Source organism: Triturus cristatus, chromosome 7 (genome assembly GCF_964204655.1).
Source record: "Triturus cristatus chromosome 7, aTriCri1.1, whole genome shotgun sequence".
NCBI classification, from domain to species: Eukaryota; Metazoa; Chordata; class Amphibia; order Caudata; family Salamandridae; genus Triturus; species Triturus cristatus.
In genome coordinates, this window is record NC_140590.1 from 339816104 (window position 1) to 339829434 (window position 13331).

General features: G+C 44.9%; 1 protein-coding gene across 1 annotated transcript in view; it reads right to left on the reverse strand.

Moving 5' to 3' along the window:
- GRIN2D (glutamate ionotropic receptor NMDA type subunit 2D) overlaps nt 1–13331 on the reverse strand; it is a 1598839-nt gene that overhangs the window by 209880 nt on the left and 1375628 nt on the right. The window contains exon 10 of the mRNA XM_085616462.1: nt 7345–7505. Within this exon, the coding sequence (XP_085472588.1) occupies nt 7345–7505 (161 nt within the window). The remainder of the gene's footprint in view (nt 1–7344; nt 7506–13331) is intronic.

Genomic DNA, 13331 nt, shown 5'->3' on the forward strand with positions numbered 1-13331 from the left:
GATCCAGGAACTTTTTCATGAGTCGTTCCCCTGAGCACCGGTAGGTGGCATTGTTCCGATCCCTTTGGCGTCATCAGCGCAGTTCATGTCGGAAATGACGTGCGGTGTCTATATAGGCGTTACCACAGGCCGCTGATGTCAATTCTTTTCTTTCCATGCCAGTCAGCGTAGATCCAGAGAAGAGCTACTCCCAGTCACTTTTTGACAGACCTTTTTTCAACATTTTGTTGAAGAATTTTTGAGCCATTGTCTCCTGGTGTGACAGGGATGTCTGCAAGGAAGGCTGGTTTTTATGCCCGGTGGTGCCTGTCACAGTCGTCTGCCTCTGGTGATGCGAGAGCAACCACGACACCAAGACCTGCGTCGATTGCCACACCATGCACCCTATGGCTTTCAGGGAGTGCTTGCTCAAGCTCCTTGACGGTCAACGTGCAACGCCGCAACTCGGCCAAAAGGATGGTCCCCGGATTGGTAGTGGAGCCACTCCAAGCACTCATCGTTGCACCTGAAGTTGCCTGGGTGTTCTGGTAAGTCCCACAAGGAAAAGAAGAACAAGAAGTAGAAGAGGTCCTTTAAAGTCATCCAACGAGATGAGATCGCGTCAGCATTTGAGGTCTGGCTCCACAGCTGAGTCTTCACCTAGACCGTCTCCGCACCTTCCAGAGTTCCAGGAACCGGAGCGGCCTCCGCCCATCCTCAAGAATTTAAAGAGGCCATGCACCTCATATTTGGGTAGCCCGACCCAGGTGGAGCGCCTTTGGGCACCATGGGTTCGGGAGGGTTCCCTAATAGTCTTCCATTCACAGGTCCCTCCCCCCCCCCCGGTGCCAGTCAGGCCCCTTGGATGCATGGACAGATCCAACATCAGTCAAGCCATCTCACCATCTCACCAATCTGGCACGGCAGCCAGTGAACGCCGCGTGTCTTTTGGACCGATACTACCACTCGCTCTGGAACTCGGTTGGCGAGGTGCTGCCTATGGTCTCAGTGAGGCCCGAGCCATACTCACCCAAGCTTTTGCTGACAGGTGGAAAGCAGCTAAGTTCGCCATACACTGTGGGATAGATACAACGGACTCACTAGGCAGAGCGGTTTCATCATCAGTGGCCCTTAGGCGCCATGACTGGTTGAGAATCACTGGCTTGTTGGGGGCCTTGTTCATGGACATGTCCTTTGATGGCCCGGTCCCTTTGGATACCAGACGACCTCAGTGCTGGAGTGCTTCAAGGACAGTAGAGCTACGGCCAGGTCCTTGGCACTTTCCATGGCCCCTCGCCAACCTTAGTCTGCCTTTCGCTCATTTCATGGCCATGAAAGGTGCTTCCAGCCATGTCTCTATCCGCACAGCTACCACGAGACGCAAACTTCACAGCCCCTGTGTGTCCTAAGATGTGGAACCCACAGGCCTTGTGAGTGAGGTAGACGGTGGTCGGGCCAGTCCACCACCCCCTGCAGTTGCAGTTTACAAGCCTCTTTAGTTTGCCCTTTGACCATCATAGGCATCCAGTGGGAGGCAGGATACGCCATCACCTACACTACTGGAGGTCGATAACGTCCGACTGCTGGGTTCTCCAGATTATCCGAAGGGGCTGCTACCTCCCCATTCATGATTACTCCTGCAACCATGCCACCCACTTGCTACAGACTGATGGAGGACCATATTTCCTTACTTGTCCAGGAAGAGGAGGCACTCTTTGCCAAGGGAGCCAGAGAGAAGGTGTGGGCATCAGAAGAAGGTCATAGTTCCCATTCCCGCTACTTTCTGGTGCCCAATATGGACGGAGGCCTTCATCCTATCCTAGACCTGCACCCTCTCAATTTCAAAATGTTCATGCTGGCTCAAGTCCTGTCTGCCCTCGACCCGGGATACTGGATGGTAGCATTGGACTTGCAGGACGCATTCTTCCACATCCTCATCCTGCCTGCCCACACACATTACCTGTAGTTTACAGTAGCCATGAGCACCTTCAGTTCACTATGCTCCCCTTTGGCCTTATTAGCGCCCCTCCGGTGTTCACCAAGGTGATGGCAGTGGTTGCAGCTCATCTACAGATATCAGGGATGCTAGTCTTCCACTATTCTAGAGGATTGGCTTTTGAAGGAGGGCTCATCCCAGGCAGTCCTCTCCCACCTCCAGACGAAGGCGGACCACCTGCACTCACTGGGGTTCATGATCAGTGTTCCGAAGTCACGCCTGTCCCCTTCTCAGACTCTCCTTTCCATCAGAGCTGTTCTTGACACAGTGCAGGAGCTGGTTTATCCTCCCGAATGGCGAGTCCAGGATATTCAGGCTATGATACCGATATTTCAGCCACTATCCGGGATTTCGGTGAGACTGACTCTGAGGCTGCTAGGCCTCATGGCCATTTTGCAATGTGCTTGTGGCACGTGCCTGCTAGAATATGCGGGTTCCGCAGTGGGACCTGAAGTTTCAGCTGGTGCAACATCTGACATGGTCCAGATCTTGGAGGGCATTGCAAATGCCTGTAGTGGTGGTTAATGACCCACTACCGGGTCAGCATTAGACCCCTCTCCCTTCCCTAGCCAGATCTGACAGCAGTGACAGATGCGTTACTCCTGGGCTAATGCTGCCATCTGGGGGAGTGGTGGAGATTAAAGGCCTCTGGTCTCCAGTGGAATCTGGACTCCACATCAACCTGTTGGAGTTCTGAGCGATCCAACTGGCATGAAAAGGCTTTCTACCCTCCATAAAGGGGAAGGCTAGTACAGGTGTTCATGGACAACCGCCGCCATGTGGTAATGCAACAACCAGGGTGGGAAAAGTGTGGTGGACCCTTTGTCAAGAGGCTCTATGCCTCTGGACATGGCTGGAATTTCAGTGCCTATTGCTGGTGGGTCAACACCTACCGGGTTCTCTGAATTCCAGGGCAGATGAACTCAGCCGCAGATGTCTGGCAAGTCACAAGTAGCGTCTTCATCCGGAGTGCCAGGTCTCTTTCAGCAGTGGGGAGAGCCTTAGTTAAATCTGTTCACCATCACCAAGAACGTACAATGTCAGCACTTCTGTGTACTGAAGTTTCCAAAGCAGCTCTCACTCAGAGACGCTTTTCAACACGAGTGGAGCTCTGGCCTCCTGTACTCCTTTACGCCCATACCACTCCTGCCCAGAATTCTCATGAAGATCACGAACAACTGGGTCTGAGTCATCCTTGTGGCTCCAGACTGGGCCCTGAGAGTCTGGAATCTCGAGCTGTTGAGGATGGCCATTGGTCGTCCGATCAGGCTGCCCCTACGGGAGGATCTTCCGTCACAGCAGCAGGGGAGGGTTCTCCACACAAACCTGTTAACGCCCTGCCTTCATGTGTGGAGATTAAATGGTGACAGTTAACAGCTTTTTAACTTCCTTTCGAAGTCTGTAATGTTACTGTGGCAACTCAGCTTCTTTCCACCAAGATGGTATATACCGGCTATTAGAGCAAGTTTGTGGCATAGTGTACAGCCAAACACGATTGACCATTTATCTGCACCCCTTTCCCAAGTTCTTTTGTTTATCCCTACCCTGGTCCAGCAGGCTCTGCATTGGTCATATTGAAGGGTTATTTCTTTGCCATCTCTGGTTTCCTGCTGCACCCAGATCAGTCTTCCTTCTTCAATTCCCCCAATGTAAATAAGTGATGGAAAAGTTTACAACACTTATTACCTCCAGCTCCCTTCGTTATGCCTCAATGGGACCTTAACTTGGTTCTAACCTTTCTAATGTGCGCGCCCTTTGAGTCGTTTCATCCCTCCCCTCTTAGGCTTCTTACAATCAAAATGACCTTTCTAGTGGCCATTACATCTGCCCATATGTCTCCTTCTTCCCAGACAAACTGCATCCTCTGTGAATCTGCAGCTAGAAGTCTCTATCAGATAATATAAGTTAATAATCACACACTCTGATTAACCATTAAAACTAATGGATTCAGCAACCATGTTTAAATGCACTTACTATCAATAAGCATTGTATTTTCCATCAGGAAAGTTGACAAAAAAGCAATTGTATTCAAAACCACAATCAACATGTGTTGATTTCTTCCTTTTGAACACTAAGGCCATATAAATATAGCTATAGGATGGCCATAGGGGTCCAATGCTCCAGAGCTACAGTGCACCATTCACCAACTCTGGGAATACTTAAAATATGCTAAAAAGTCTCCTCATGTCATGCATTCGAAGACCTGGAAGACATAAGGTTAATGTTATCTAAATCACTAGGTGACTGCTGCACTCCCTGAAGCTACCTCCCCAACATTAGAAAGTATGTTGGTGGTGTCCCTGCCCCTCCTTGGGGTACCACAAATCACAACGCATATTCAAATTAAATGGTGAATGTTTTAGTACCGGGCTCTCTCGCTGCTTCAATTCACAGCGCAGCTGTGTATGTATCTTTTGTTTTTTGCTTTTATGGCGGGTGCCCCAGACCCACCCGGGCACCCACAGATGTTGCCAATGTTGGGGCAGCGAGGAGAGCCCACTCCCACAGTGCCCCACCAGCTCCCCAATTGGCCATCACTGTGGGAGCCGGTGTGTATGTTTATTCATCCGGGCGGGCTGGTCTCCTCACTCAGTTACGGGAGCGAGAGGTAGCACCTAAACACAGGGGAGCATAGAACCACTCCCTCTCTTCCTCGTGGCAAGGACCCAGGAATGGGTCCTGGGCCCCTGTTGCTTATCTTCTGTTGGGCCCTGGAGACCCGCGCCTGAAGGAGGAGAGACTCTTGGGAGGAGGGACACTCATGCCCTCTCACCACAAAATAAATAAAGTTGCTGCAACCCAAAGGCACTGGCCCACCCCAGGTATAATTATCAGAAATATGACAGAGCCCTACATATTCCATTTTCTGAAAGAGATCAAAGGTCACAATCTTTAAAGGTGCCTAACTCGAGCCCTGTTGGGCTCATTTTGCTCCTGGGGGCAGGTTCTAGACACCAGGAGTACCTAGTGGGCAGTTGAGTTGAAGTCTTTCTCCAACTGGTTCTCAGGGGGGATAATGGGGTCAGCTCTTCTGGCCCTGGAGAGACTTGTCTAGTCCTTGGAGTCAGCAAAGTCCTAGGCCATAAGGGGCATAAGGTGGCTTCTCCGTCCAGCTGTCCATGATTCCGGTGTCATCACCATCCAGGTCCAGAGTCTTGCACCCTGTCTCCTCAGTGTGCAGGGGTTTATAAGTGTGGATGGAAAGTTATAGATGCCAAGCATCCCAGACCAATAATAGGCTGCCATAACATCCCTCCACCCCTGTCCTAACCCTATTGCAAAGCATTCTGGGACAATACAATATGGCAGGAACATTCTTACTCTGGTCATAGCTCCTGTGCCCACCCAAAGATGATAATGGGCAGACCTTCTCTTGTGGTCACTCCAACCAGTTCTATGAATGCAGGCAGCCTTGATACATTGAAAGTAGCTTTTGGGGATATTTCATTGTAAGGACATGTTCAACATTAACTTCAACATGTCCTACCTTTAAGCACCATGCACCCTGCCTTTAAGGGCAATAAGGCCTACGAAGGAGTCACTTATTAATATTTAAAAGGAAGGTTTAGACCTGTGAAAAGAGGTTGAATTTGCAGCTTGAAAATTGATGCAGGCATGTTAGCTATATGTAGCTACTAGGCTTTGCACAGCTGTAGTCTCTTGCACATCCCAAGCACATGTACATGTACACATTTTCTTGTCTAACCGGTACTCCTCACCCTAGCTGCATCACAGCAGCCTTATCTTAAATAATGGACACTGGCAGTAAGCACAATCAGTCTAATTAAGATTAAATTATTGTAAGTGAGACTCAGGTAGTGAGATTCACCTACAGTAAAGGTCCAAAAAACAGTTGATCAAAAGAAAACAAACATGACGGACTTAATGGACGCTTTGACACTTTACGTGGCTAAGCAAAATATTTTGACTCGATCACTATTAGGGTCTTCAGTGTAATTCAACCATTTGTATGCTATATCAATTATAGTGTAGCATTTAGCTGTGATAAAAAGGTCACGTTTATGGAATACATTTAGAGTATGATGGATAGATAACACCTTGTTGAAAATGACGATGAAATTCCACTGAAACACCTTGGTGAAAGTTACATTATCAAGTGGATGAGGATTCACTCACAAGTGCAATAATGGCAAAAGGCGGTTTGAAACAGGTCTATATACTGGCTCCTTTTTTTATCTTCTTTCTAAATGTCTCACCTCCCTAATACATTAGATTCCCATCATGTTGTATATCCAAGGTTGGGTGGCCTGAAAATCAATAGCTCACCTTTCACCAGTGGACTGCATTCAGTCTAACCCAACTACAAAGACTACTGGAGTGCCTGGAAACGTTTAATCAGGCCAATTGTGTTACACTCTACATTGAGAAACCAAAACTATAGTCTTTACAAGAAAGACGTTTGGGTTCACTTGAACTAACAATAGTACTAAGATGAGTCAAGCTTCCACGTATCCTTATCTAGGTGTTATTCTCTCTTCCAACATGAATTGGGTAATTCATCAGTGGTGAAGCATTCAACAACATGCCTTAGTGTGACCTTTTGCCTTCAGAAATGTTTAAGCCACTTTAGTGAATGATCTGTGGGGCTGCCTTAAGTGTCCTTAAGCCCAAACTCAAACCAATTATGCTAAATTATACTAGGTCTGGATGTCTAGGTGGTATATTGAGCATGCCTTTTATGGCATTTGTTTATAATTGAGGAAGGAATGACTAAGAATGACAGTTTTGTTTTATCTTTTGTGAGGCAGAGGGCCAGTCTAATCCCGGTTTCATATATATATACATACGTATGCTGCATTATGACTTGTTTTAATTATTTAGTTACTTGTTTACATAGTAAATATGTCATTTAAATGTTGTAATTAATTTTACTACTACTACTACAACTACTGCTATTGCTGATACTACTACTACTATCAGCGATTCTAATACTGATATTAATACCATTGTTACTTCTAAAGTAATATAATTTTTACTTCTACTAAAACTACTACTGCTGAAACAACTTCTGCTATTACCACTATTATTGTCAGTACGACTACTGCTGATACTGTTATCATGACTACTACTACTACAGCTACTAATAATGCTATCCTACTGTTTATATAGGGTGAAATGTAATAGATTTGCAGATTTGAAGCAATAAACACTAAAGTGTTATCAATGTGTTTCTCCTACATCAATGGTACTAACACTGTCAACTTCTGAGACATTCAAGGTTTAATTATCCCTGCTCTGGTCTAACATGGAGTTTGCAGATTGTCCAAACATTGGCAGTAAGCGTACTAACACTCTGACCTACTCAGGTAATGCACAAATAGCCTTTTTATGGACAGATGTGTTCTTACCCGGTCTTCAGGTTTTGCAAGGCGTCTTCCACATGCCTCTGGTTGTACTTTATCATGTAGGAGTGCATGTCTGGGTAGTTACTGCGAATATTCTTCTCTGTGCTGCCATTCGGGACAGTTCCAAACTTCAGTGGTGGGTACTGCTCATGTGGCCTCTGAAACTGGGATTCAACAGAATGACAGGAGCAAGTGAATGAGATGCTTCATACAGAATCTGCAAAATACTAAATCCTCTTAAACGAAATACTCAAAGGTACAGATGGCATTGACATAAGATAACTACAGCCATAGCATTAACAATTCAGTCTCCGCTGATATTGTTATTGCAGAGAACATTGGCAAAACACTACATATTTTAATTTTATTTCAGAATTGTTTCTGCAGACATGGATATTTACATACACCTCATTATCATAGGGAACTGAAATAATTGTGATCTATACATCGTTCCTCTCATGCAGTATACTACAAATCTGTTGTTTTTGCATCATACTGCATGTTAGAAATGCATTCCACCCAAAACCAACATGCATATGGAGGTATGGGAGCAAGCTTATATGTTTCTGTCACCGTAGTCCTTCTTTACTTTCCATAGTTATGTGTTGCTGTCACTTGAGTCTGTCTTTACGTTCAGTGATTCTGTGCTTCTGTCATACGAGCCCTTCTTTCATTTCTATGATCAATGGCCTAGTGTTTAGCACAATAATAATTACAGCACTCTCGCGATATCATCAACAATGAGGCCCTCTTCCAGTGCCGGTACAGCACAGACTAGCCATTAGCTGATCATTATGTTGGAAAAAACTAACATGAACTCCCTCCAAATGAGAAGGCATATCTGCCATGCTATTGATATATCCTAGAACAAGGATTTGCTGAACAAAAAGAACACATGGATTACTTCTGTGAAATAATATTCAATATTTACCATACTTGATAATTATCTGAGCTCCTGTATCGTTGTATGAATTCCAATCTGAGTTACAATCAGTTGTACACCATATTGGTAGTGGGGTGTATGATACCGTGGAAGCACCAATGTTTCTGTATTTGTTACAATAATTGTGGTGGCATACAGGACCCATGCGTTGTTGTTCCTTGGATGTGTGATTATGCTTAAACTGTCGTACGGTTCCTACAATTTCAGTACGACTGTGCGTTTCAGCAAAGTAAGCGTTAAAACTATGCAAGACTAGGTCCGATCATTTAATCAGAATATGTTGACCGTAGTGCTGGTTTGCTCACAGTGCACCATCTGGACTTCTAACCTTACAAGGTACCAAATGGTAGGTGCAACCTCAGAACATGACAACCCTGATTCCTCAAGGAAATCATTGTGGAAACCTTTTTTGTTAGTAACCCAAGCATGCCCAAAAGGAGAAACAAGAAATACTCAAATTGTCATTTCAAACATTTATTGAAGCAATAAGGTTCTTATTTAAACTACTTGCGCTACAATGATTAACAGCAGCATTACGAGTATGGTGAAGAAGATAAACAGTTCGACCATTGTGCTGTTACATTGATTATATGAATATATATAATTAAATCTATGCTCATACCTAGCACTTCTTATCCTTTTATGCTTAGAGTGGTCTAACTCTCCATTTACCTGAGGGTATGTGTCTAGTGTAGAGCAGGCTGCTGTCCTTCTCAGGATGGGAACGGGATGCATCTGGGCTGGAATTCCGGCATGGGGTGCCTCAACAGTCGCACTGAAATGCTCCTCTGCCTTAACAAAGGCTTGGTCAGATTTTTATAATAAACATCACCCATTCTCTCTATGCTGGAGTTCTAGCCTAGCTGTTATTGTTTATTCCACCCTTGCAGAGCTTTCACTAAACGGACAACAATAAACAACAACATTTTGCGCAGTAAATGTAGTCCTTGAACCGAATGTTCAAGGGCCTGATAATATGCCTACAAAATAGTGTAGATGTACGCAAATGTATTTCTCAGAACATTATCCCATATGGGTGCGCAAGTAAATGTGTGCCAACAGTCATCATTTAAAAAAGATGTCAACTTTAAACGTGAACATGTAAAATGAAGCTGTTCTGTGCCCGGGGCCTATGTAACCTCACAACACTCACTCCTTGTTTGTTAGGTCACTAAAAGCTTCATAAAATATGTGCAAAAAACTAAGTTTAAATTTGTCATTAAACCGAAAAGCCTTAAAAGTATTGTATTCTTTAATATTAAAAGCAGAAAGAAAGCTAAAATGCATTTTAAAAATCAATGTAATAAAGCACATAAAAGGCAGCATTTAATGTAATTTTGCAGTTTAAAAACATTGCATACTAAAAAAAATCTTCTTTTCTTGAAACTACCTAATTGTTTACATTTTCCACGAAGCAGATGAAACAATGTTGTTGTTCCCAGCTGCCGCAGACGATGTTTCTGTTGGCACCCTTCTCACAAGTTCCAATGAATAAACATAGCCGGTTCTAATCCATTCAACAGCTGCTGAAGGTGTGACAGCCGGTAGTACATCTGCAGAGGATGAGTCAGGATCTGGAAATCCAGGAGCTGAGGCATTCAGGGAAGGGTCATAATTTCTATTTTGTAGCAATGGCAATCACACAGGGCAACTTTGCAGGTGAATGCTCAATGGACACAACAGCAGTTTTATGTCCGTAGATTGGACAGGTTTCATTCCAAGGCATATATCCTGAGCACACTCGAAAGTGCACAGCAGACAGTGGAACACAGGCTGTATGCAATGTAAACAGATAGGCCGAAAGGACAAGAACCAGTTGTCATTAACTTCCTGAAACAATGGTGAGCCAAAAAATTGCATCACCCTTTCTCGACACAGTAGCACATGTGGCAGTGCTATCCCCAAATGGCCGCGTGACGGAACATCCATTGCAGAACCACAAAAATAAAAACAATATCCTGACAATCAGAAACAGGACAAGTGGTATGCCTCCAAAGATGCTCCCAAACAAGGAATGTGTGAAGGATGGAATCACTCCGAAGACAGCCTGGAAGCTACTAAAAAACGCAGACCCAATCTCTTAAAAAAAGTGTACTACACCCTTAGCATTTGAGGCATTAAAATGCGGTCCACAAGTTCCCTGAAGTGCAGTTGGTGGTTAGGGTGCAGTAGAAACTGGATTTCAGAAGAAGACTTTGCAACTTGAAGATCAAACGTCTCCCTTGCAGATGTTAAGGAAACTTCCTTCTGAAACAATAATGCTTTCCATCTGCTTAAACTATCAAAGTTCACATTTGAGATTGAAATTGAAGGCCAAAATGTCACTTCACTAAGTGTATGGGCAGATGAGAAAAGCAGATTTGTACAACAGAATACGACCTGAGAAACCGTCACCATATTTCGGACTTCTAGTTTCATCCCACAGCAACCTTGTCATTCAAGATCAAATAACTCCCCTTTGAAAATAATCTAAATTCCGGAAGAATTACAGCAGCTGGGGAACCTTTCAGATAACAGGACAAGTTTGCCATGGACACATTGCATGCTCCATGAAATATGACCTCCCTGCAAACTAATGAAAGGCCTAAAGTGTCCTCGCAGTCAGTGCTGCTAAGAAAAACATCAGTATCTCAATTTTTACACCTCTAAAACGAAAGGTTGGACCCACTGTTCATGTACAAATCTCTTCCCTTGTGATTCATATCTGCCAACTTTATAGTGTTGTAAGCAGTTCTTAAAGTGGAATGTTGAAATTAGAAGAGATATAAACCTATTTATCATCCAATCGGCTGATGGTGTTTCTGCCACTGTGAATGGTAATTTCTATAGATTTTCTATGTTTAATATTGTATAAGTTGTGTACTTCCTTGACATGGTTTTCTGTCCTTCTGTCAAATTATATGGCAGAATTAAATTTGTCTCATTTAAATACTTCCAGGGCACTCGACCATTGCGCAACATTTGTAAAGTCCTGCTTAGTAGCATGATCAACCTAAGCTACATTTATCCATGTTGTAAAAGGGACATGTCACTCTGTATGATGTCAATAGCAGATGTCATAATGTTACTTAGAGAATAAATCCTAGTGGTTAATGTAGTCATCCCATTGTCAACTACTGCTAGAGCTTTTCTAAATTTGATCTGTCAATTTCACATATCTGCTCAGCAACTTCCTGATTTGTACGCTTGCCACACTTCGTTGTATATTGCATACAAAAAGTGCTTTTGACGTGGCGTTCTATGACCTAGCAAGAAATCCTGTAAATCCATGTCATCAGAAAGGAGAGACAAGTGTTCTTTCACCTCACCTAATGTTGACTGCTTTAGCCATTCTAGGCATCATTTTCCAGTCCTATATGCTATTACTGTAGACCGGGGCCCTAGGCAGTAGGCCCCGTTGGTGGACGCTGATTAGAGGATCGACACACAATGTACTTGCGTTCGCTAAGGCCACAAGCAACCTTAAGTCTTTTATTTATATCCACTGGCGGAACTGGGCTCTACGACTGCAAAGTGTATACTATGTATTGTAGAGGGTGGGTGGCTCTCTACATTCCTCCCATGTTTTGGTGACAAAGCACAAACATATATTCATCAGTCTTTTCAGCACACATAAAGTCCTTTGGCCTCTGGCTTGGGGCAGGATTCAGGTGAAGATAGTAACACCTTCCTCTGGAATTCTGTTCTGCCCTAGTCTCGCCTAATTACCACTCAGAATCTGGCTGTCATGGAGTGACTGTTGCTTCTCGGCGGTCCTCTGATGGCAGAGCAGATGTAAAGCTATTACACTGGTCCAAGCTCTCATTTTCCACACTGCTGCCCTTCCAGAGCGGTGACAGGTGAGGTGTTATTCTCTTCCCTGCCAAGTTCTACCTCGGGTCCCTGCTCCCAGGGACCACAAGCGCTATCCCCTTCTGTGAACATGGAAATATTTCTTACCATCATTCGTGGCCCTAATTTTACTGCAACCATAGCTCTATCGATTTTCCACACTTCAGGCTCATAAGGGGTCCTGTATTTCCACCAAGGGTGGCGATCCTTCAAAACGGCTTTTACAGCACTCTGAAGGGTGGGCTCTCTTGCCCTTCGATGCTGACTTGCTTTGTTGTTTGTTGTCTGTCTCCTCTGGGTTGCTTCAACATCAAGTTCAGCCGTTTGCCATCCTGGACCTACCGAATGATGTTCCGGAGAGGGCTCTTGAACAGCAAGGCAGCCGGGGTGCAGAAAATCGTGCCGAGGGGAGTCTGCTGATAAGCTCGTAGCACTCCGGATCTTCTCTTTGGTCGACTACAATGCAAAAGGCCCTGTGGAGAGTTCGCTTGAATCTCTCCACCTCACCATTTGCTTGCAGCCACTGAAGGGTGATTCTTCAGGGATGGATAGCCAGTCTTGACATGTAGTCTTGGAACTCTTGGCCATGGAATGGGGGTCTGTTAGCCGACTTCACCTCTTTGGGAAGCCCCAAAAGCATGAAGGTCTTCTCCAGTACAGGTCAAACATGTGAGAATGCAGTTTAAGGCAATAGCGCTACCACTGGGAATTTTGAGTAGGAGCTGACCATCACCAGTGTGGTGTGCCCATCAGTGAAGCTACCAAAATGTATGCTTATTTTTGACCAATGAGAAAGGCTGGGTTCCTCCGTCACTACTGGTCCAGGAGGTTGGCCTCCACTCGTTACTGTACATGGATGGCATTGCCATATCTTCTCGTCCACTATGGCATCCATCCCTGGAAACCAGACTATGCATCTTAGCCGAGCTTTGTTCTTGGCAGTTCCTAGATGCCCTGCATCCCCAAGAACTATTATCCGGCCCAACAGACTTCTGGGTACAACAATTTGTTGGCCTCTCAGCAGTAATCCTTCTCGGCTCTCACTCAGTTCATTCCTCTCTCGCCATAGTAGTTGTCCAGTGTTTTGCTCCTCTGGCATTAGCACCTGGTTCCAACTAGAAAGTGTCACACTGTTGCTGGGCTAAGGCCTCCTTTGCTTTTATTATGCCTCCTTCCTCCTTGGATACTTAGCAGATTTCTTTTAGCTTTAAGGCCC